The sequence below is a fragment of the Amblyomma americanum genome, chromosome 6 (assembly GCF_052857255.1).
Source record: "Amblyomma americanum isolate KBUSLIRL-KWMA chromosome 6, ASM5285725v1, whole genome shotgun sequence".
In the NCBI taxonomy this organism is placed as follows: Eukaryota; Metazoa; Arthropoda; class Arachnida; order Ixodida; family Ixodidae; genus Amblyomma; species Amblyomma americanum.
In genome coordinates, this window is record NC_135502.1 from 106242653 (window position 1) to 106262821 (window position 20169).

The following is a 20169-nucleotide window of genomic DNA, read 5'->3' on the forward strand; positions in this document are numbered from 1 at the left end:
CTTCTTAACACCACCATTTTTCGATACCGAGTTTTCCGCCACACCCCACAGAAGTGCTCAGATCAGAATGAAAAACCTATGATAGCGGTCATAAATCCTGCTCTACGCAAAATACGCTTTATTGTTTTGTTTTTGCTTCAGATCAAGGTAAATATATTTTATCCCAAGAATGAAACAAGAAAATATTGTTCATCCCATAAACTAATCCCAGCATTTAATCTTCAAGTTTTGCAAGTCAATCTACGAAAAAATGCAATGATATGCAAACGTACCACAGTTTCAGTTGCTCTTAGCATTGCTCTCTGATGTATTCTGTGATGGTGTGATGATTCCCCAAGGCAGCAGACGCCAAGGACACCGCAGGCGCCTTCTCAGCGGCACTCAGTTGCACGGGGAAAAGGGGAGAGGGAAAAGATAATAAACGCTCCCCGCTTTTCAAGGAGAGGGGCCAGTCTGACTCCCGCTAGCAACGTGTACTGTCGTTTTACGGGGCGCTCTTCCCGCGCCCTCTTTAGGGAACGTCGGTGACCCGTTTCGGCATTCGCTTCTATGCTCACCCCCTTACAATACTATAACAGATGGTTACCTCTTTTTTTTGCATATTCGTGTTTCTTTGTTTTTCTTTTCTATTTTCGTGTTTAATGTTATTTTAACTCAGTTTTGTATCAACTTTGTGCTCTTCTCGTGTATTTGCCTTGTTCCACGTTCGTTATACTGTTATTACGGTTTATTATTTCTGTACATTCGTTTTCTTTGACATGCCCCCTCGCCCAATGCTCTTCGGTGGCCTGTGAGGTACAAAAAATAAATAAATATGCATCTCTACGCCCCTATCCGTCCTCTCCCCCAGCGTGTACGTAGACAGATATGCGTCGTGTACGTGCACGAACGCAGTCAGCTCAATGCACGACATTAAAACACGCAGCTGACAATGCATCACGTTCCCTAGAGCAACATAGCTGAGTAGACAGATAGTGTCACGTGGTGGTAAGAAGGGGCAGGCAAGAAATGGGACGAGGATTTCGCCAACAAACTGTTTTTAGAATGACCTTGCCCCCAAGGTAAAAAAAATATTAGAGAGTAGTCGAGATGAAATTAACCGCAACACTGGGTCGCGATCTCTTTAAACATTTCGCGAAGCATACTGGATAGCTAGACTACAAACACATTATTCATGGTCTAGCCTGAACAACCTGAACATACTGCCATGAATGTCCCTTTAAGCGCACCCATTGGAAGCGCCCACTCGTCCAAGCCGCTCAACCAATCATCCTAAAATTCATACCGAGAACTCCTCCAAAACTGGGAGTGCTGTCTCGCTCGACAACCCGGTACAGAATAATGAATACAGTGTCACGTGGTGGTAAGAAGGGGCAGGCAAGAAATGGGACGAGGATTTCGCCAACAAACTGTTTTTAGAATGACCTTGCCCCCAAGGTAAAAAAAATATTAGAGAGTAGTCGAGATGAAATTAACCGCAACACTGGGTCGCGATCTCTTTAAACATTTCGCGAAGCATACTGGATAGCTAGACTACAAACACATTATTCATGGTCTAGCCTGAACAACCTGAACATACTGCCATGAATGTCCCTTTAAGCGCACCCATTGGAAGCGCCCACTCGTCCAAGCCGCTCAACCAATCATCCTAAAATTCATACCGAGAACTCCTCCAAAACTGGGAGTGCTGTCTCGCTCGACAACACGGTACAGAATAATGAATACAGTGTCACGTGGTGGTAAGAAGGGGCAGGCAAGAAATGGGACGAGGATTTCGCCAACAAACTGTTTTTAGAATGACCTTGCCCCCAAGGTAAAAAAAATATTAGAGAGTAGTCGAGATGAAATTAACCGCAACACTGGGTCGCGATCTCTTTAAACATTTCGCGAAGCATACTCGATAGCTAGACTACAAACACATTATTCATGGTCTAGCCTGAACAACCTGAACATACTGCCATGAATGTCCCTTTAAGCGCACCCATTGGAAGCGCCCACTCGTCCAAGCCGCTCAACCAATCATCCTAAAATTCATACCGAGAACTCCTCCAAAACTGGGAGTGCTGTCTCGCTCGACAACCCGGTACAGAATAATGAATACAGTGTCACGTGGTGGTAAGAAGGGGCAGGCAAGAAATGGGACGAGGATTTCGCCAACAAACTGTTTTTAGAATGACCTTGCCCCCAAGGTAAAAAAAATATTAGAGAGTAGTCGAGATGAAATTAACCGCAACACTGGGTCGCGATCTCTTTAAACATTTCGCGAAGCATACTCGATAGCTAGACTACAAACACATTATTCATGGTCTAGCCTGAACAACCTGAACATACTGCCATGAATGTCCCTTTAAGCGCACCCATTGGAAGCGCCCACTCGTCCAAGCCGCTCAACCAATCATCCTAAAATTCATACCGAGAACTCCTCCAAAACTGGGAGTGCTGTCTCGCTCGACAACACGGTACAGAATAATGAATACAGTGTCACGTGGTGGTAAGAAGGGGCAGGCAAGAAATGGGACGAGGATTTCGCCAACAAACTGTTTTTAGAATGACCTTGCCCCCAAGGTAAAAAAAATATTAGAGAGTAGTCGAGATGAAATTAACCGCAACACTGGGTCGCGATCTCTTTAAACATTTCGCGAAGCATACTCGATAGCTAGACTACAAACACATTATTCATGGTCTAGCCTGAACAACCTGAACATACTGCCATGAATGTCCCTTTAAGCGCACCCATTGGAAGCGCCCACTCGTCCAAGCCGCTCAACCAATCATCCTAAAATTCATACCGAGAACTCCTCCAAAACTGGGAGTGCTGTCTCGCTCGACAACCCGGTACAGAATAATGAATACAGTGTCACGTGGTGGTAAGAAGGGGCAGGCAAGAAATGGGACGAGGATTTCGCCAACAAACTGTTTTTAGAATGACCTTGCCCCCAAGGTAAAAAAAATATTAGAGAGTAGTCGAGATGAAATTAACCGCAACACTGGGTCGCGATCTCTTTAAACATTTCGCGAAGCATACTCGATAGCTAGACTACAAACACATTATTCATGGTCTAGCCTGAACAACCTGAACATACTGCCATGAATGTCCCTTTAAGCGCACCCATTGGAAGCGCCCACTCGTCCAAGCCGCTCAACCAAACATCCTAAAATTCATACCGAGAACTCCTCCAAAACTGGGAGTGCTGTCTCGCTCGACAACCCGGTACAGAATAATGAATACAGCCCCTCGACCTTTTCGTAATAGTAAAGAGACCTAGAAAGGGGCTCTTGATAATGCTCTGATATGTCTGGGACGCCGCTTCATAATTATCCTCCAGCAAGAATTATTTTATACGTTTTGTGGAAGCTGAGTTACATGCGGACAAAATTTGAACTTCTGCGTCTTCGCGCCTTTTCCTCTCCTCTCGGACGCCAAAACGGCGGCGCTCCTCCGTCGGCCCCACTCAAAGGGCCAACATACGTCGGGACCAGTATCCCCTCCCCCCCCCCCCCCCCCCCCCGCCCCCTTCATAGCAACAACCACCACCACCCCACTCACCCGGCCCCTCCCCTACCTCCTCCGGCTGCGGCGAGCGCCGAGTGGCCACGCCCGCGGTAGCGTGTGACGTCAGAAAGAATTTGGCGCTGTGAACCAATGATAACCTCCGTCTGCTTACGTCATTTGCACGACGTAACGTCGTATCTCGGGTCTTCGCGCGAAAGTCCGGCACCACGCGTCGCCGCGAGATGCGAAAGCGGGAATTTTTAAAAATGTATCGTAAATTCCCCGCTCGCTATTGAGGTCTCGTACGCCGCATGGACGCTCGTTGGCCTGTACTCTACATAGTGCAACCGTTTTAAAGCCCGGCTCAAACAACCCTTTCTGCGGCTCTTTAAGAGAGCGTCAACCGCACGGTCGTTCAGCACCCCATAAGGATCGCAGTAAAGAAACGGGCGAGTGCGCGCATGCGCACAGAGTGCTTGCTTGCCAGTTACAGCATCGTCTGCTCGGCTGTTCTTGCTGACGTGACATAACGCCCTCTGCTCGTGTTCTCCCGACGCGAGCAGACGAGTAGTTATCAACTTCTCTAACCCCGATGATGATGGAGTTTTATGGCGCAAGGGAATCTATGACCAAAGAGCGCCATGGGACAAGGTATTTTCGACATCTCATCATCATCATGATCAGCCTGACTACACCCACTGCTGGACAAAGGCCTCTCCCATGTCTCTCCAATTAACTCGGTCCTTCGCGAGCTGCACCCACCCTATCCCTGCGAACTTCTTAATCTCATGCGCCCACCTAACCTTCCGCCGCCCCCTGCTACGCTTTCCTTCTCTTGAAATCCACTCCGTTACCCTGAAAGACCAGCGGTTATCTTGCCTTCGCATCACATGCCCTGTACAAGCCGATTTCTTCCTCGTGATTTCGACTAGGATGCCATTAACCCGCGTTTGTTCCTTCACCCACTCTGCCCGCTTCCGGTGTCTTAAAGTTACACCTATCATTTTTCTTTCCATGGCTCGCTGCGTTGTCCTTAACTTACGCTGAACCCTTTTCGTTAGCCTCCACGTTTCTGCCTTGAGGGTGGCTGCTCAAGGTGGGCTCAAAGACCCATATCCCAAGCATTTCACCCTAAAGAAGCCGAGCACCAGACCAGGTGAAAGCTTGTACCCATTGTGTCTCCGGTGGGTACCCGGCGGTACTGGGGATCGAACCGCGCACCTCCCTCATGCGAGGCGGATGCTCAACCGCTGCGGTCAACTTCTCATGCTCTAATAAAACAACCCCAGCCGCTGGTATTTTGTATCATCTTTGTTTTTGACAGGTTATATCCTCCAACTTTCCTACTGATTTTATAGCCACGTCCAAGTCCTTGTCTTTGTGAGATTCTGTTGCCTTCTTATTCTAATAAAACTCAAAATGGAACTGTCTGCATCATTTCTAGCTTTAAGGCGGACGTTTAGTATGTTCTAAATCTTTCTTTTGCTTGAGGTATACTGTAAGATATGTATTTTGAGTTGGAAAATTTCTTTAGGGGGAGTAATTCTCATTGCTCTGTATTTTATATCCTCTAGTTTTCCTTATCCAGACGTTTTAGCCAAAGTACATAAATATCTTGCCTCTTTATGCCTGTCGTTATTATCGGTATCAAAAGAAAGAATTGATCGAGGTAATTAAATTCAGCAAAGTGCCACATCTGTGTGCGTGCTGTTTTTGTCAGTAGTTTGGAAACAGCCTTCATCAACTTGTTCACCTAAACTTCAGTACACGGTTCTTTCTGAATCGAAAAGCGCCTTCAGGTACAAGACTGCTCTATAGGTATAAATGAATTCGCATTTTTACGCCATGTAACATGTTTCTGCTGATCCGGATTAAATGCCGAACACCTGTGGATATAGGAACTCCCTTCGTCCCCATTTCCAGACTCCTGAAAAAAGCTGTAGGATGCAATAACCTCATAATACTCAATCTTAAAATATCATTAAAATTTCATACCATGTCACACATATTCATCAATCTTGTATAATATTTTATGATAGCTATATAATATTCGCATGACAAAATTGATATGCGGTTATTGCATTCCCACACTCCCATAAAACACTCCCACACCCGTGGCTACATGCTCTCCCAGGGTCGTCCGCACGACGTGACCTCAGATAGTCGATTTTAGAGGGCGCTGGCAACCCCGTCTCACACATCCTTCCTTGCTTAGGTGCCCAGTGTGCTGGTGAATGCCAAAACCTCAACTCACTTTCGCTGTTGACCGTAGACCCAATCCCACTCACAGCTGTGTAGCCGCGATAACAAAACTGAATTAAAAAAAAAGGCATAAGAGAACCTCTCGGAAATACTACACATCGACCCTGCAAAGCCCACGGGACAAAAGCATGGAAGGAACGTTATGAACTTTCTGAATTTTTTAACCGGTGGTTCCCACAGAGCAGAAATGTGAAAGAAAGCCTTATAGGTTTATTGAGAAAAATATCATTACAGCATAATTAAACCTAGTGACTGCGATGGTTTCTGACTTAACGAGAGGCTGTGCACAAATAGTGAATGCTAACAATAAGTCAGTGCCGAAATATAAAACTCTACCACTGTTTGGCAATGCCGCAGGGCATTTAAAAAAAAATATGCCTGTTTCGTCGTTAGGGTTAGCTTCTGCTGTGAGCAGGCCTCTTGCGTCTCCTACGACTGGCACTTTGTGACCTTGCCTCGAAAAATACGTTGGCAAAGCTCGTTTCCGGAAAAATGCGAGGAAATGATATACATCGCCTAGCTCGAATGAAAACTGCCTGAAGAGTGATCTGAAGCATGATCTGCATGAAGAAGCGGTGCACCACACCAGCATGAAAAAATTCAAGACCGCCATTGAACACTTTCTTTTTCTGAAACTGCCCATCCATCACACAAAACCCCAGTTAAGGGGCATTGAGAAATGAGTGAATGAATGAATGAATGAATGAATGAATGAATGAATGAATGAATGAATGAATGAATGAATGAATGAATGAATGTTTATACCCTGCATCATATCTGATACGATCTCGGCATTACCGGTTTAACTCCGAGAAATGCGTAGCCCCATTGTGCAGCCCCTAAATGTGTAATGTGTGTATCTACTGATCTTCGTAAGCCCCAGTTCTGACCTAAAGCATTTCGCTGCTTTTTTTTAGGAAATTCCTCGAGGAACGTAAGGGGAACACGCTTCGATCAATCCGGCGTCCCGAGAGAGTCTCAGACACGAACTGGCTTCCTGGAAGAGTTCCAAAGGCGCCGGACGGATAGTGCCTCGCGCTGGAGCACTCAAGCGGAAATTTGAAACTCAAAATGCTCGCATCGATTATAAGCTGTCGTGATGCAATGAAATTTCGCTTTAATCGCTGCCAGGGAACTAAGTAAGATTAAGAAAAGCGAGAGAAAGATTGCTTCCTGAATTCGGGATGGGTCGATAAATTTACGACTACCGCACTGCTGCGTAAGTTTTCGGACAGCTTACTTACTACTGTGTTATTGTAGCATTTATTTGCTTATTTTTTAGGAGAAGGTACCCTTGTACGCTTTTTTAAGTTCGTTTCATTTTTCAAGCGCGCTCAGTAAAAGTAACCTTACTGTCAGTGTTCTGAGTGGTCCAGTGAGATTTTTTGTATTGGGGTGAGGGAGGAAGGGGGGGGGGGGGGGTATACGCTTATGTATGGTCGCTGAAAGGCACTTTAAGGAAGAATCCTGTCAAGATTCTTGGGTTTTATTTTATGCAAATCTATGCTTTTAGAAAACTGAGAAAAAAAAAGGCAGTAATTTACATCCGATTTGACTTTAGTATTGCCTGTCGCAGTAGTGCAGGCTTGCATGGCATCACCCTTTTTTAGTTAAGAAAATATCTTGTTAAACATTCACCATTCAGAACCCGGGCTTTCGAAGCATAAAACTTCATTTCTGCAATGGCAGAAAGAAATATGAGCCTAAAAGCACTCAAAGTTCATTTTAGGGCGTTCTTCATCGGAGCGTAGGCCGTCTGCCTGTACGGTGTGCTTCATTATTCTGCTCTAAACCCAAGGGTAAAAATGTAAAATGCAATATTATTCCCCATATTTCTGTGCACACTTCAAAGCGGCTGCATCGGCCTCTCCTAAAGCACTTATCCTACTACAAACGCTGTTCGCGCAGGTAAGAAATCTCTCCTCATCACCACGTGACAGCACGTAAAATATATATTTGGAAAAGAGCATATTTGGAAAAGGCATTTCTTGCGACGACATCCTTTACTTTCTTCTCTCCTTCAAATGACCTGTTCTGAAGTAGAACAGCCCATTCGCACTTTTCTTACGTCGAAGCAGCAGCAGCAGCTCGCCGGAAGTCGGAAGTGATTTGGCAGCTTCATCAGCTTTCTGTCGAAACGCGAGACATGTCTAGGTCCACACTGCGCCCACTGCTTCGCTCCCCTGAAGCACTTTTCGAAAGTGTTGGCGCGCCGTTTCCATCCAACCGGTTCCGCCAATTCTTCCCCGCATGGAATAGGGGGTGGGGGGGGGGGGGGGGGAAGCTGTCACAGCAAACGCGTCTGGTTCCTCCCCCACCTTCTCTATACCGCTTTGTTTGCGCACATTCTGTCGCAGCGGTCGTAGCGAGAATGAGCTGCCGCAAACCCGTTCGCTCAGAATGGGTGGGCTTTGCCGAGCGCATAAAAGCACATACGCGACTTCTTGCCAGTGCTGCCAGCCCGCCCATAATCGACGGACGAGAGTGCCCGTCGTCGACGGCGGCGCAAACAATCTACGCATATACCGCGTATTTTCCCGCAACTTCCGCAGCCGGCGAGGCCCTTGTTTCTTTCTGGACACACCGCCATCCCGTTTCCTTTCTTCCTTTATCCCGCTCGTCCCGTTGCGGGAAACCCAAGTCGTTAAGGGCTCTTCTTCGGCTCTCCACGTCTTTGCGGCGTGGCCACCGCAGCCAGCGTGTGTGCACAGCGGTCGTGTCCCATTTGGACGACGTGTAATCTTGCAGGCTGTCGTCTTCTCGGGGCCCCCTTTTGTCACGCGAGACGGCCAGACAGGCACACGGAATCTCGAGGAGGAGGACGGAAACAAGACGATTACCGCCCCTTTTGTTTACCAATCTCGACGACGGCTGTCCACGCCCAACAATAAAAAAAAATGAAAGCCGAAGCCCCATCGGTATTTTATTTGCCTGCAGATGACGAGCAGTCACTCGCGTCGTGCGCTGCAATCACTGTTCGCCTGCAACGTTTGCTCGTAGAATAAAAAGACAAGTACGCCCTTAATTGCACTTTGTGCCCTCATTTCCACAATAAATTGCAATGAGCGGATTGAAGGTAAGAAGCCTTTGTGCAGGTAGACTCTGAATGAGGACTGCGAGTGACATCGTTCGGCACACTGGGAACAGGATGTCAAGGCTCTTTGTGAAGCTAAGCTGGTTGTACATAATTTCTTTACTAATGCGAAAGCTTTTCTTGTCTCATGAGTCGCCTGTGCAGGGCCTGTCACCAGAGCGTGTCGGCAGAGTGTGTCTGCACGAACTGTGAATCATGCACTGTAGGGGTAATTAATAGAATTGTTGGTTAAATAATTGTGTATTTAGCTTGATTTAATGATTAAGTTATAAAAATGATTATTTGAATGGGTATCTTATTAATTGGACCAATTAATTAGTTGGTTGAATTAGTCAGTTACTTTGAAATTAATCCGTATTTTATTCCAATTTATGAATCAGTTAAGTACTGACTTAAAAATTAAATTGGATTGTATTCAAATTTGTCCCCAAAATGATTGCTTTGTAGCCTAATTAATTATTTGACCGAATTAATTAATTGGTGCGAATAATTCATTATTTCGCACATTCGTTGGTAATTTATATGCATAGATTGAATATTGAATTGGTTAATTAATTTCATTAACTGATTAGTTAGTTCTTTGGTGTGCTTATAGAAGCTCTAGCAACGGGAACCACGTTGCTGAGTTGCTGGTCAGCCCTTGTCATGCCTTTGTCCCGCCTTTGTTGCGCTATTCACCCATTATGAAGAACCGAAGTTCGAACGAAAACGACTTAGAAACGGCAAAGGCGTAAAGAAATGAAAACGCAGCAACATAATCGGCAGCAGCAAGGAAATGCTTTCGCATTACTGCACCTTAGCAGACTTAAGTGCACCCCTGGAATTTTTGGTTACTGCATTGCTTCAAAAGGACAGCCAGCAAGAAACAATTCGACGTTCCTGGGTGACAGTCATACTAGTTGTCGCCGTTTAACAGCCAGATGGGAAACGAGCTCCACTTTTCCCAGAGACAGCCTCCACGTCCTACTTTCGCTATCGGCATCTTTTTATGCCACATGGAGAGTCTGAATTAAAAAAAAAGAGCGCAAAAATTTTAGCGCTTCTATCAAATAGAGGAAATGCGTGTTGGGAGTTTCCATGCCGATCGCAGCGCTGTAGCATGCAGCCTGATGGCTTGAAGTTTTCATCTCGGCACGCTCCACTTATAAGACGCCTCTTTCCATGCGCTTCTCAAGGTACGGGCTTGTGCACTCTGCTGGAGTCGTATGTATGTAGTGTGGCCCTGCTTGACTATACCTTGTCGGGCAGTGGAGCAGTCGCAGTGCCATCTGGCCAGCGCTGATTTCTTGTTCGGAAGAAATCGGGTGCCCTAAATCCCCTTATTCATCATTCCTTTTTTTTTTTGCTCAGAATAACCACACCGCATTTTTTTACGCTGGGCTAAGTTTTAAAACGGGCTATCTGGCGATGGTGTCGGAGACAACTGCTCCTCGGCGCCTGTGACGTCATATGTACCCGTCGCCAGCCGTAGCAGAGCCGCGTATTTCATGCTGTCTCTTTCACGTCTCACTTGCGTCTCGAATCGTTCAGTGAGAAAGCACTTATACGGTCAGTGACATCGACCAAGAATCTTTTCACCGCACGTACGTTCGCCTTGTAATGCCATCAGGTGTTATGCGCAAAAAAGACGACACGAAGACAGAAGACACGACAGGACGTACGATCGTACTAACCGAGCTTAAATGAGTAACTTCGCGCAAGCTCCAGTGAGATCGAAGGGGCGTCGCGCCAGCTCCTAGAGAGGTTGTTCGGGAAGAGAGACGCGGGTCTCACAGTCTTACAATGCAGTACCAACTAGCCCGCACCCACACCTTACGTCTCACAGTCCCTACTGGTGGCTGTGATAGAAACAGCCACCATCTGCCAGAGTGCAATGGCGTATCTCTTAACCGCTGCGCCACTGCGGTGGTAGTGAGTGGTATGAGAACTCACCGCCACCTATGAATGTAACAGTAGAGAATAACCAATTCTACATATTTGAACATTAACCCACTAAGGATATCATGTCATACACCAGTAAGACGGAGCTTAACTGTCCCTTCCAATTGAAGACCTGCTTTGCATGTCTACTCGGTATAACTGCGTTAAATCACTACCAATTGTTGTGTTTGAGTCGGATGCCCCTATCACGCGGGCGCCTTGGATCATCATCCGGCTTGATCTGCATTAAAGTGCAATCAAATTCAGACTCTATTCATGGTCCGCCTCAACGCTTATTAGTGTGGTTAATCTCTCAATGTGATTAATTTCGGGAATTAACTGATAACCGCGATCGCGTGGCTAATTCAGGTGATGTTGGCAGGCGTCCAATAGGTATGACTACGTGCTCCTAAAGAAGTGCACAGCAGTTTCAAAATGTCGTTGACGTAGCCTTGTGAGACTGAAAGCGGCAAATGCGTACCCCTCTGCAGTAGTAGAGTGACGGTGTAATAGAACTTCGAAAACGCATCGTCTCCTAGGGCACAATAATATTCTGCTGCAATACTACAATGTAAACGAAACTAATGTGGACACAAACTTTTTAAAAAGAAAGCGTGCTGGTTATATTAGGCTTAGTCGATTTCCGCTGTGCCGGAGAGGCGTGACGGCAGCCTGCACCGCGACTGAGAATTGTTTATTTCTTTTCTCAAAGGATGCTCTATTTCAGCTGGATCGATGTCAAGCTCGTTTGAAAACGACCGTGCCGAAGCCCTCGACGTGCATTTAGTTCGAGCTGCACTAACTCAGCATGATCGATCTGACATGTTCGGCTGGCGGGTCATATAGCTAACGAAGCATCGAAAGAGGGCGTCATGGTTGTCGGGAGAGACACACCCTTTCCCTCTTTTTGAAGTATCTCAAACTTTTCTTTTTCTTTGAGCAACGATTCCTCTTCTATAACCCTAAGCGCACCCGTTTAAAGAATGATTCATAAATTACACCAAAGACAAAAATTAACAGGGACACCTAATTGCACTGCGTATTGGCAGTGGGAGTGTAACCGGAGCTGTTGATGTCTTTGCCGGACGTAACGGGCGGTGCTTATGACATCCAGGCTCCTTTTCCCGCGCAATAGTTTTCCCGCGCCCTTCCCGCGCGCACCACCCGCCACTTGCGCGGGTGGGGCGGCGGTTGTCACGTGGTACGTCGCCACGGAGTGTCCCGATTTGATAGACATCACCTCGCGGTCCCCACAGTTGTGCAGTTTTTGAACAGCGCGAGAAATGGCCGGAATTTTTTTAGCCACAGCGGCGTGGGTAATCGTGTTTTTGAAATTCTAAAAACTAATAAGGCTATTACCAGAGGTCGGATGCAGATCTATAATCGCCATCAGACGCCTATCGGTATTAGTTCAAAAGCGAATTGCTAGATTTTAGTCAATCACTTTACTAGTTAATGAAGGATTCGCCCGTTTTTTTCACGTCCGCCAACACTGGCATTGCTACGCCGCAAAAAGCTGCTCTTTAACTCAAGAGCACTATCTTTAATTATTGGTGGCGGGCTTCCCTGAAACACCGAGCTGATATATCCCTGCATCGTGGAATGTGGCAAGTGCGTTGTGAAAATGTCAATTTTTGCAGTTTTCCCGCTCGCTTCGACAAACACTTCATTGAGCAATGGAAAGCCCAGTGCTCATTCTATTTCATTCAACCGACAAAAAAAAAAAGATGGCTGGAAAGGCGCATTCTTCAAAAATAGCGTTTTTATCTCCCAAAGGGGCCCTAAATTTTTGTGCTTTCCATAGACGCCCTTTCTTTAAACTCTGAGTAGTTTTATAACAAACGCTAGGCGGCACATCAAGACGGCAATGCATTTGACGTGTGCTGGAGATCACCTAGAACCAAGCTCCTGTGTAAGAACCCGGTTCGTTATGTGTAAAATTAGTTATGCCATAAAACTCGACTTCTCCCACTGAAGCAGCAAAGACGCAAGGCTTAGCGAAACTCCCTACCAGATGTCCAATATTCCTGATAGGGATAATGAAAGCACCAAGTATATAGCTTTGCTCTACGGGAACATGCCGTGCATTATAAGAGGGCATCAGCCCTACAGCTTATTCGCTTTCGGGAGGAAGACTTTATATTCACCTCGTGTCTTTCAGCCCGCACCTACGTCGTTTGAATACTACTCAAACAGCACCGCACACACGAGGGGATTTCGCAGCATCGAAATGACATGGCTCTACACTGAATTGCCGCCCGTCGAAACCCATCGCAGGCTCCTTGTAACCTCGCTTTCGCTGCCGCCATTTCCTCCTTACCGCCCTCATTCGCTTCTAGCCTGTCTCAGCGTGCAGCTAATGGACGCTTTGAAACACGGCTCTCTGACATGGGTCCTTCGATGTGACCGAGGATCTAGAAGCGGTGCCGGGAAGCGGTATGCGAGGCCCGAGCAAATTGTGCGCACTGCTCGCTGTAATGGCAGTTTGCTCGGACGGCATGTCAGAGTTCAACATTTCTTTGAAGCACGCCGGACCATTCGTTCCTCCGAGGCCCTTCTTAGAGTGGCAGGGAACGGTAGGAGGCAAAAGCCAGGCGCTAAGATCACATCGTAACACCGAGCGCAAAGCTTGCCCTGCAAGAGTGAATACGTTACAGAAAGGAAAAAAAAATTTGTGGGCGAAAAAAAAAAACGAAATTCGTCTCCAGCGAGCCGTGCCTCGAGCCGCGAGCGAGGAGGGAAAGGAGGAGGCCGCTGAAGGGATGACGGCGATCCTTTTGCTGGCGTTGCCATCTCGACCGAAAGGGCGCTGGCCAGCCGCTTACGCGAGAGCCATTCCCTGCGCGTTCGCCTTCATTTTTGCTAATGAGGATGAAGCACGCGAGGCCTCGAACAGCACACCCTCTCCTCTGCCCGAAAATTCCGTCGGGTTTCGAGTGGAGCCGCTATTTTTACGGCGATTGCAAGAAGAAGGGTGTCGAGCGGGAAAAATGGGGGCAAATTGGCGAGGCGTTGTGCGGGCTAACGCATTTCGTCCGACGCCGTCATGACGTGAGTTATGCGCTCCAAAAGAACGGCCCGAATGCCTCGGCACCAAGGAGACGTGAGGAAAGATAAGCCGCGCGCAGGCCAACGTCGCTGATTTGCATAATGCCCGCTTTGAAGGCTGTAAAGAGCCGTCGAGGCAGAAGACGAAAAACTTCACGGTTAATGCTCGACTGTTAAAAAGAGATGGACAGAGAATTTTATTGGCAGCTGAAGAAAAAACTAAGAGATTGGAGCGATGGAATACTCCTGAGAGAAGGATTCCTTTAGGGCAGAAGAAAGAGTTGAAGCACCGAGGAATGAAGTTGGGAGAGGAATTCAAGGTGGGGATGAACTTATGAAGTGAGGTATGCGCATGGTGTGTGCAGGATATGTGGCGTCGACCGTTCAATAGGCGCGGTTCCTGACGTGTTCTTGTATATATATAAAATAAAACGTCGTTAATTCGACCCTTGCTAATTTCGGAAGCTGAATAATTCGGACACACCGTTCGGTACCGTCGAACGTACGCGCTATTCTATGGCGTCAAGCTCTCGATTCGCCTTTCTCGCAAGGCGGGTCTGCGCATGCGCGTCTCTTCTCCTCCACCTCCACTGGTTGAAAATGAAACCGCCAGCTGCTACTGCGCATGCGCGGTTCATGTTAGTGACAGGCGCATGCGACAGATGGCGCCAGCTATCAAGCACGAATTTGCTGCTTTGTAGCTGCAGCTGGCTCTTCGTGGAACCAGATCGCGCCTCCGTTTCCCACGTGCGTTTGTTTTCAACCCGTAGCAGCCGAATTTTCACCATTCCTCAGAGGGCGCCACTTCTTGAGAAAAGGCGGATTCGGAAGATTTTGACCGGGCTTCGGTTAATTCGGGCGGGCGGAGGAGCTCGCAGAGGCGCAAGGCATCGTTACTGGGGTGACAATTATGGCGAATGAGTGACTCAGAAGCCTCGACCACTAGAGCATATGCACGAACACTAACCGAATCGTAAAGGCGCCTTGCGTTTTTAGGCAGCTTTGCAGAAAGAAGGCGGAGACGCGGTGGAGGGAGGGAAAGGGCTGGTAAGTTTACGACAGGCTGCGCACACGACAACAGGGAAAAAGAAGTTATCGCGTACACAAAAGAAAGTCGGTGAAACTGAGAGCACTGCACAATGGTTTTATGCAGGGAAGACATTTGAGGGGCAATCTTAACGCAGTGTATTAAGGTGGCTATGACTCACAACATGCCCCTAAGGTTGGCTTTCCTAGAAATACATATTTTGATGTGACAACGTAATCCGGGAATTACTGTGCGACTTCCTAACAGAAGTAAGACTAGACGTTGACGTATAATCGAGCTAATACACTTGGTAGGTAACAGTATTGGAGGGCTAATAAACTGGTAATGGCTATATATTGCGAAGGAGGCGAGCACAATACAAGGTTTACGACACGGGTGCACTTGTCGCCACTATTCTTCATTATTTATATACCAAGGATGGAACGCATGCTACAGAGGAAAGCAGAGCTGGGTTTAGTTTGGCGTAGAGTCCACAAGGAGTAGAAATGGCCCTGTGTTATAGGGTATGCTGATGATGTGGTACTTTTTACAGCTAGCCAAAGAGAGCAACAACTCCTCCTTGATATCCATGGGAAGGAAGCAGCAAACGTTCGAATGCATTCGTATACAGTTTTAAAAAATTGGGCGTTATGGTATTTAACGATAGCGGGTCTGAAACAGTGTCAGTATAGGGACGTGAAATAGTATGCGTAGAGAAGTACAAATATCTGGGGGTGTAGACTGACTGATGAAGAAAGATGATATTTGCAGGCCCGTGTAGAAGATATCAATACGGAAGTAAAGGAAAACGAGACCACAGTGAAGCAAGTGGAGAGATAGTACTTAGGTAGAAAGTAATACATAGGCTGTAGAGGACTAACGGTTCCGGGTTGCATACCGAACAGTTCCGGACAACTGCATTTTTGAACGAGAATAAAGAGCTGATGAGCGCAGTTTTTTCATATACTGTAAGATTTCACTATAACAATCGCTATATCCGCGTATCTCCCGTCTGCAGGCTTCGTCTGTCAGCGAATTTTATTTTTCTAACGAGGGTCACGCGAGAGGTACCACTTCCTGTGAACACATTTTGCGGACAACTTCCAGTGACGGGGTTTCTTTCGCATGAGACACATAATTATTTGGCATTAATAACATGATCTCCACGCTGAAAAGCAATCACACTGTGTCCGACCACCCTCGGAAAGAGGGCAGAAAACACAGCGAAGGAAGTTCTCCCGGAGAGACGCTCTGGCCAAGGAGCATCGAATCGAGAATGCAGCCGCCCACATGCTCGTACCGGGACATCGCGCTACGTGTTGCTGACCGTCCTTATACGTACACAGAGCAAAGCGCGCCGCACTCAGCAGCGCGCGTCTGTGTGTACTCTCCTTATATTAAATTACTCTCCCGCTGGCACACGATCGCTTGCCACCGTCCTTCTCATCATTACCGGCGCTCCCACGTCCGCCTCCGTTACTGCGCAAACCTTTCGCTTTCCCGAAGGAATAACGTGAAGCAAAAGAAGATGACGAAGAAAGAGGGGTCAGCGCTACCCCGACATCGCTCGCCAAACGCCTCGGCGGCGCTTTCTTTGGGAACTCTCCAGGGCTGCCGCCCGTGCCTCGGCTGTTCCCCGGAGCCCCGCACGGTGAAGGCGATGCGCACAAAAGCAAAGCGCGGTGCGCGTTCGCACTGCAGGAGAAGCAGCGGCGAAGAATGAAAGAGGCCGACTCGGTGCTTGGACGCCGCCGCCGAGAACAAATCGCAGATCGAACCGGAGCGGAGCAACAGACAAGCACGGCGCTGCTCGCGCGTGCGGGCTCGCGTGGCCGACGGGCTCGGTTTATTTCCAACCAGCCCCCCCCCCCCTCCTCCTCCCTCTCCCCTTCTTGTTTTCTTCTTCGCGCATTTCTTTTGGTTTTTTTTCGGTCGTTCTTTCGCCCTCTCCCTCACTGACGCGCTTTCACGTGCGGGCGACGGTGCGCTTGTGGAGCTGCTGCTGCTGCTACAAGTCGTGATGGGCTTCCGCGTAAACGGTAAATGCAAAAACGGTGAAATAACGTGATAACGAAAAAAAAAAGAAAAACAATCCCAGTAGCTGTGTGGACGACGACGGCGGGAGCAGTAGACGGTGGGGAAGAGTCCCGAAAATAGAAGAATGCCGCGCGTGCCCGGAGACGGGAGCGCTCTTTCGCATTCCCCCCCCCCCCTCCCCTACCTCCATCCCCCTTTCTTTCGCGGCCCGCTCGCCGTTGACGTCCGCCGCCTTTTTTATGTTTTGCGTTTTCTTCGTGTCTTACCGCACACACGGGAGGCACGCGTCCCTGTTTGTATATTCTCGCGAGCTGTTCAACCGCGCTCTTCTCACCGCGGATCCCAGGTCGGAGAGAGCAGAACCCCGACCGGAGAGGGCGTCGAGAGAGAGAGAAGGCCTCGTAGCGTATGCGCCAAGAGCGCACTCTCCTCTCATCCGTCCTCTCCCACCCGTCGCCCTCTGTCCTCGTCATCCTCCTTTCCCTCGCCGTCGTCCTAACCCTCTGACGTCCCTGGCCGCGGCAAGCCAGCCCGGGTGCTCGCGGCCCAGACTTGTCTGTTGCGCCATATGACCGAGGAATACCGGATGAACAGCAAGCGCCGAGCAACACGCGAGGGCAACTAAATCTAGACGTAGCTACATCGATCCGCGGAATCCTTCCAGCCGTGCTCAGAGGTGAAGCGATGACTTCGTGTTCTCTTTGCTCTGTTTCTCTTTCTGCGTGTGTCTGTGCGCGCAAATTTCGCCGCTCGTGCTGCTGACTGCACTGCTTACGCCGGATGTCACCACCAGATGCTTGACACAACCGGCCGAGAACAACGCATAGACTGAACGACGTTCAACGCTCTCAGCTATGGCGTCAGGAAGAGTGTGCTCGGATTTGTGCGTGAACTTGACGCGGCAGAAAAATAAGACAGTTCACCGCTGCCAAGATCTGCAGTTGTAGATGGCCACATCAGCTGACTTCCTCTGTCTCAGCTGTGACTGCTAAAGCCCCTCTAAAAGGATAAAATCGAAAGGTACTCTGAAGAAAGCGAAGAGACTGAATGATCTGAGCGGTGCTGCATATTCACTGGTGACTGCGCTGGCTTCTTCTCAGCAGAATGACGTCTCACTTTTTACACAGTAAATATTGAAGCGCCGCGATGGAAAATAGTCCGGCCCCTAAGCGTCAGAACTCCAAGAACCGCCGCAAGGAGTTCAAGGAGCATGCGACTGTCGGTCGGCTAAAAGAAGACGCGGCGCCTTGCACCTCTCGAAGCCTGGACAGTCTCGCCTGCAGCGCTGGCTCCCCAGGAGATCGCGGCACCAACGCCCCTGGCCGTGGCGGAAGCCAGAGAGCGCGCAAGGGTCATCGGCAAGGGAAAGCGTCATCCTCCCAGCGCCGATCGTCCATGCAGTGCGACGTAGCGGCCGATGACCAAGAGAGACCTCACAGGCGAGGAAGCAAGAGAGGAGGGGGTGGCAATGGAAAGAACAATGGCCGCAAGGGGCAGCGACGCCTGCGACGCTCGGCCTCCGTGGTGGCCGACGGCGACAAGGACCCGTCGACGAAGACCAGAAAGCCGGTGCGACGGACTAGCAGCGAAGGGCCCAGACCTCGGAGCATGGTCGTGCTTCGGGATGGTCGGGAGGTCCACCGGACAGGGTCTAAGCGAGACGCGGAGACTAACAGGACAGACTCGAGATCGACCCTGACCGCCTGCGGTGACTACGGCGGCGCGAACTTGAACAACAACAGTGGCGCCGGCAGAGCAGCTGGCAGCGGTGGCCGCGATGACAGACCCCGGCTGCTGCAGACGACGTCGCTGACGGAGCTGTTTGCGGCCGAAGTGGGCCTCGCTCCAGCGCCGGGACTCACTCACAAGGAGAGCCGACGGCGAAGGATCGTCTTCGCAGTCGTTCTTGTGGCTCTAGCCCTGCTCACGGCCAGTGTCCTTCTCGTGGCAATCACGCTGTTCTTATCGCCGGCTGTGGACGAAGTCCGTAAGTACGCGACGTTTTCTACTCGCAGCTGTCTTTACGGCGACTTCTGGGCGCGAACCAGTCGGTGGCTCCACTCCACACTTGTTTGTGTGTGAAAGTGCTGTTTCTAAATGGTATGCGATTACTACCCGCTCCGTCCGTCTATACTCCGTCGGGCATCTAAATGCCGTGTTGCGTTATGGGCGTTTTTGGTACAAATTTTCCATTCCTTGTTACTGCTTAAGATGGCGGGTTTGTTTCTCGCCATTTCTATGCCGTCTAATCAGATATCGCTGTTTAACATTTAAAAAATATAAAGATATGGTGGCGCTCTTGACTGTCGTTCATGTTGATCTGTACAAGTCCTCCGACTTAAGAAAAACTGCTAAATACACCTCCCCATCTTCCTTCTTGGTAGATGGTTTACACTTATTGTTGTTCGAAGGTCAACGTCCACGAAATCTCCGACCTGAAAATTTTTCATAATTCTCTCTGAGAAGATAACTATCGGGCCTCGTTTTCATACTGCTTTTCGCAGCATTCTTGACCACAACCTTCGTCGGTGTAAGCGAAGGCCGGCACAACTAAATACGCGAGCCTACGGTTGGGCGCGTACAAAGCACTGGTTTAAGCAAAATTTAGTTTTCATTTCCAACATAATTTTTCCGCCACTGGATTTGTAAGAGTGTGATTCTGAGACGCTTAATTTGAGTAAGCACGGCGGCTGTTTTATTATATGCTTTCTCTACAGGGCAGTTATTTCGTTGTGTTCTCCTGAAAAAAAATTTGTATCGGTGATCAACCGGTTATAAAAAAAGCAGAGGGGACGTGGGGAAAAGGCAAAGTTTAACTAGTACTGTCGTGGCAGCAGCAAGTTCTGTTAATCGAATTTAGTACCGTAGCAATTGATCTGGAGAACTCGGTCCTGCATTCGAAGAGGTTCAGGAGGTAGAGTTGACAGGCACAAGCACAATTTCTCTCGATTGTCTAAATATTTTAATCGCGTCCACATTTTCTAACTGTTTCTTCAGACCCGTTGTTCGCGACAGCAATTCTTGCTGCGCGTACGTTTAGGCCGCTTTTTTTCAAGGCGAGATATCTGTCATCCGGCTGCTAGGAGGTTCGGGTAACTTTCGCGGTTCGTGAGCAAAAAGCACCACAACCTGTAACCGGGCAATGTGGCGTGCAGAACTTAAACCGCACATTCGTACGTTCTTTTGGTTTTCTGGTGACATGACATCAGTCGAAGGAAGGAATGCTTCTCGACAACCACGCGTTTTCGTTAAGCGTGAAAGGAAACTTCAGTCCGGAATTTTGAGCCG

At 48.5% G+C, this 20169-nt stretch overlaps 1 protein-coding gene across 2 annotated transcripts in view; it reads left to right on the plus strand.

Annotated features, from left to right (window-relative positions):
• The window catches only part of LOC144093944 (uncharacterized), a 157978-nt gene that overhangs the window by 115061 nt on the left and 22748 nt on the right, over nucleotides 1-20169 (plus strand). The window contains exon 1 of one of the 2 annotated variants that reach the window (XM_077627711.1): nucleotides 17405-18868. The exons of the other annotated variant lie outside the window; for it this stretch is intronic. Within the exon in view, the coding sequence (XP_077483837.1) occupies nucleotides 18028-18868 (841 nt within the window). The 5' untranslated portion in view covers nucleotides 17405-18027. Of the gene's footprint in view, nucleotides 1-17404; nucleotides 18869-20169 lie in introns of those variants that run through there. 2 annotated transcript variants of the gene reach the window in all.